The 4,361-nt window shown below is 37.2% G+C and overlaps 1 protein-coding gene across 1 annotated transcript; it reads left to right on the forward strand.

Annotated features, from left to right (window-relative positions):
- The first annotated feature begins 276 nt into the window (after window positions 1-276).
- LOC127162053 (acidic mammalian chitinase-like) lies at window positions 277-3,977 on the forward strand. The gene is made up of 12 exons (XM_051104828.1): window positions 277-332; window positions 423-467; window positions 557-583; window positions 715-919; window positions 1,088-1,144; window positions 1,235-1,400; window positions 1,512-1,636; window positions 1,737-1,860; window positions 1,939-2,121; window positions 2,223-2,339; window positions 2,424-2,556; window positions 3,443-3,977. Exons 2-12 carry the CDS (start codon window positions 443-445, stop codon window positions 3,700-3,702), a joined length of 1,422 nt encoding a protein of 473 aa, XP_050960785.1. The 5' UTR covers window positions 277-332; window positions 423-442; the 3' UTR covers window positions 3,703-3,977.
- The last annotated feature ends 384 nt before the right edge of the window (window positions 3,978-4,361 follow it).

Here is a 4,361-nt window from a genome sequence, read left to right on the forward strand (position 1 = left end):
TAAATGCATATCTGGCATCAGCTAAATATTCTTTAAATTGTACTAGTTCACAGATCTCCAGCAAATTTCATATCAGTGTAACAATCATTGGCACGCTGCACAGATTTTATTGCAGCAGGCACAATTTTTTCATCTTATCTATGATTTTAGCTTCATGTAAATGGTGCTAAAATGTTATTGTCAATTTAGTACATAGTTTAGGATATCATATCTTACATCATCCGTCACAATAAATCATCTCATATGGTTTAGACAACACCCAATTTACTATAAAAAGCGAGGAAGTTTGAAGTTTCTCTTCACATTTCTCTTGCTTGAGAAAAGGATCCTAGGTATGTCCGGCAATCATACTTCATCTTAAAATCTTTATTTTTGCTTTTAGTTTTAATGTAATTAACAAAACTCTTCTTTGTTACTTACAGAGCAACTGGAAGAAAACAAAATGGGAAAACTTACACTTATTGCAGGTAATATGCTGAAATAATACTTTGAAAACTAGTGTGTTTTATTCATTCTTTTATATTTGTCATTTACATTGTATCATTGCATCTTCCAGGACTGGGCTTGGTGCTCTGCCATGTTGGTGAGTCATTGAGTATCTGTTACATCAAATTCATTTTAATGAACTACTGATAACTGATATGTTCAAATCAGAAAGATGACTATCAACTCAAAATGTCTTGTCTAAGAGCTTCTTTGTGTATCCATATCCAGCCGTCTCCATGGACATGGGCTGCTACTTCACCAACTGGTCTCAGTACAGACCTGGAATTGGAAAGTATACGCCTGCAAATGTCGACCCTTTCCTTTGTACTCACCTTCTCTACGCTTTTGCGATGATCAACTATGCCAACGAGCTGGTCACCTACGAGTGGAACGATGAAGTTCTCTACAAGGCCTTCAATGAACTCAAGAACACGTATGTATTAGTTACAATATAATGTTTGGCACTTCAGATGCTCAGTTTCTCAAATCATTAATGATTTTTAGTGAGACTGTGAAGTAATTTGCTCAATGAATACTAAAAAAGTTATGGCATGCTAACCTAACATCATAAAATCCTTAAGAATATCCATTATTCTCACAGAAACCCCCATCTGAAAACTCTCCTGGCTGTTGGTGGATGGAACTTTGGTTCATCACAGTAAGTATTCTGAAATAATGATCAAGTTTAGTTTTATGTTGTCAAATGAAATGCAAAAACATCTAAGATTGTTCATTAAATCTGTCTCAGGTTCTCTATCATGGTGTCCACTGCTGCAAACCGTCAGAAGTTTATCCAGTCTTCCATCAATTTCCTGAGAACTTACGGATTTGATGGTTTGGACTTGGACTGGGAATACCCTGGATCAAGAGGAAGTCCACCTGAAGACAAACAAAGATTCACACTGCTGTGCAAGGTGGGTAATACAGTGTCTTTAGACAGTAGTGTGGTTTTTCAGCTCAAATCAGTTCAATGATGATTAATTTCACTTATTTTCATGTATATTTATCTATGCTTTTCTTTGCAGGAACTTATTGAGGCCTATGAGGCTGAGGGCATAGCTACTGGCAGACCCAGACTGCTGCTGAGCGCTGCTGTAGCAGCTGGTAAAGGGACAATTGATGGAGGATACGAGATTGCTGAGATTGCCAAGTAAGTGTGACGACACTCAATCATAACAACGTGAAAATAAGCAGTGGCATGAAACTGAGGTTTATTACCCTTTTGATTTGTGTAATTATTTTTTTTTCAGGTCCTTGGACTTCATCAATGTGATGACTTACGACTTCCATGGAACTTGGGAGAGCTTCACAGGACACAACAGCCCCCTGTACCAAGGCTCAAAGGATGAGGGAGAATTGATCCACTTCAATGTCGTAAGAATTGATTTACTGTAACATTAGATTTTCAAACCTCCCAAATGAATCCATTTTAAAATCACAACTCTCATTCAGGATTCCGCTATGCGCTATTGGAGGGACAACGGTACCCCTCTCGAGAAACTCAGAATGGGTTTTGCCACATACGGTCGCACTTTCCGTCTGTCATCTGCAGAAACTGGCGTTGGAGCCCCAGCTAGTGGACCTGCTGCAGCTGGAACCTACACTCGCGAGGCTGGATTCTGGTCTTACTATGAGGTGGGAACTTTGAAAAAGTAATTTTGTCCAAAATAATGGAATTTATTCTTTAAAAGTGTATTTTGAATATTCCTAGTATCTAATACCCAATATCTGTATAGATCTGTGGATTCCTACAAGGAACAACCCTCCAGTGGATTGAGGATCAGAAGGTGCCTTATGCCACAAAGAACAATGAGTGGGTTGGATTTGACACCAAGGAGAGCTACGAAACTAAGGTACTTTTATGATTTGAGACTTTACTGTAGTTCATTGTCATTAGCAACTGATTAGCAACTCACTCTTTTTCTTTCAATTTATAGGTCCGTTATCTGAAAGATCAGAACTTTGGTGGAGCCTTTGTCTGGGCACTTGATCTGGATGACTTTGCTGGACAGTTCTGTAATCAGGGGAACTATCCTCTCATGGGCCATCTGCGCAATCTTCTGGATATCGGTAAGTCTTTGCTAATCACTAGTTGGTGCTGTTCACATCAAGCTGCTTGTGTGTGGTAAAATTCAAAACGTAACATTGTTAACATTGTCACATTCATATGTGAGTCAAGGAATCTTTATAGACCAGGCTGAATTTTTGGAAAGTTATAAACATTTTTATGCTTTTTAGAACCAGTAGGTAGCAGTGCCACCAAACCTCACAGAAAAACTTAGATTACAAGATGGAAATGACAATATATTAAATATTTCGGGGTGTCTAGTTAGACTAAGTAGAAATAGCCCGCCTTGTTGGCAGAGGCTATTTACACTAACTCCGCCCACCAACACGTGGTTGGACTAGACAACATTTTAAAAGTCAGCTATTAAATAACACCTCTAGTGGCATAGATAGTAAAGCACGCAACACTGACTTTTTGACACAATAGATGTGAGTCTGAATCCACCTTTTACCAAACACATTCTTCTCCCTTTTCAAATCACTTATTACTGGAAATGTATTATCAGAAAGGCATTTATTTTAAATAGGAATAAAGGAAATAATCAAAAAGTGGAAAATAAAGTGCCTCATGGGTGTTTAACGGCTAGGATTAGGGGTAGGTGTAGGGAGGGCTTAATTGTCCCATTTAATCATTTTAATAAAAAATTTACACTCAATACATTATTATTTCATATTGTTTTCTAATGTACTACAATACTGAGGTGCAAATATCTGCCACTAAATAGTATAAATAGCATAACTACTATTTATTGCAAAGAAAATACTGCTATCTTTACATAATGTAAATAGAATCTATTGCTATTTGCACTAAGTGCAATATTATATTATAAGCAAAACAAAAGCCAAAAAGCTACCTAGCTAATGCTAACATGTCTGCATTTTTTTTCAGAATTGCCTCCTCTGCCTCCAACCACCACCCTCAAACCTGGACAAACAACCACAACTACCACCACAACAACCACCACCACCACTCATGCTCCAGGATCAGGATTCTGTAATGGAAAACCCGATGGACTCTATGCTAACCCTGATGACCCCAGCAAATACTACAACTGTGCAGGAGGCAATACTTATGAAAACAGCTGTGGTGCAGGTACCGTGTTTGATGACAGCTGTAAGTGCTGTAACTGGCCCAAACGCAGTCACTAATGTGAAAAGAAACAGGACACTGCAAATTTGCTTAAGCTCAAGAATCAAAACTATTTCATGTAAATGAAATTAGCGTGGACTGAACATAGTTACTTAATGTGGTTTATTTTTCCCATTTGAATGTATTTTGAAAGTGTATAATGCATGTTTTTTTTAACTCCCCTGTGAATTTAATTATTATATGATTGCTGTTAGTACAACTGCTGTATGCTAAATCATTTATTAAATTGAACACAACTTAAAAGCTCATAATAATAAACAACGTGCAACTATCATTAAGATTCTGGTTGTATTTTATTACATCATCTTGCATTCAAAACAGAATGGCATTGCTTTAGGGAAAATACTGTAATGGTAATATTTAAAGTGTTGTTACATGGTCATTAAAGGAAAATAAACCCTTTGTAATGAGCCGTGAAATTAACTTGTCTCATTCTTAGAATCACGTAAATTATGTGATGACACAAAAATTCTGTATATCACCAAAGACTGGAGATAATACCACAGCGATAGATCCTGTATGTAATTGATTTAATTCTACATTGAGGACACTTTATAAAATCAACAGAGGATGGGACCCAACAGCCTTCCATGTGACTGTAAGAGGTGAAATTAGTTGCTCATGAATTTAAAGTCCTGGAACTCTGACAAAGGCAGAT

This window comes from Labeo rohita, unplaced genomic scaffold (genome assembly GCF_022985175.1).
Source record: "Labeo rohita strain BAU-BD-2019 unplaced genomic scaffold, IGBB_LRoh.1.0 scaffold_822, whole genome shotgun sequence".
Lineage (NCBI taxonomy): Eukaryota > Metazoa > Chordata > Actinopteri > Cypriniformes > Cyprinidae > Labeo > Labeo rohita.

Bases quoted from the DNA above. Each gene is read 5' to 3' on its own strand.
- LOC127162053 (XM_051104828.1), top strand. From the start codon at position 443: ATGGGAAAACTTACACTTATTGCAG. The intron at 1,401-1,511 runs GTGGGTAATACA...TTTTCTTTGCAG, and splicing joins GATTCACACTGCTGTGCAAG to GAACTTATTGAGGCCTATGA. The intron at 1,637-1,736 runs GTAAGTGTGACG...TTTTTTTTTCAG, and splicing joins GAGATTGCTGAGATTGCCAA to GTCCTTGGACTTCATCAATG.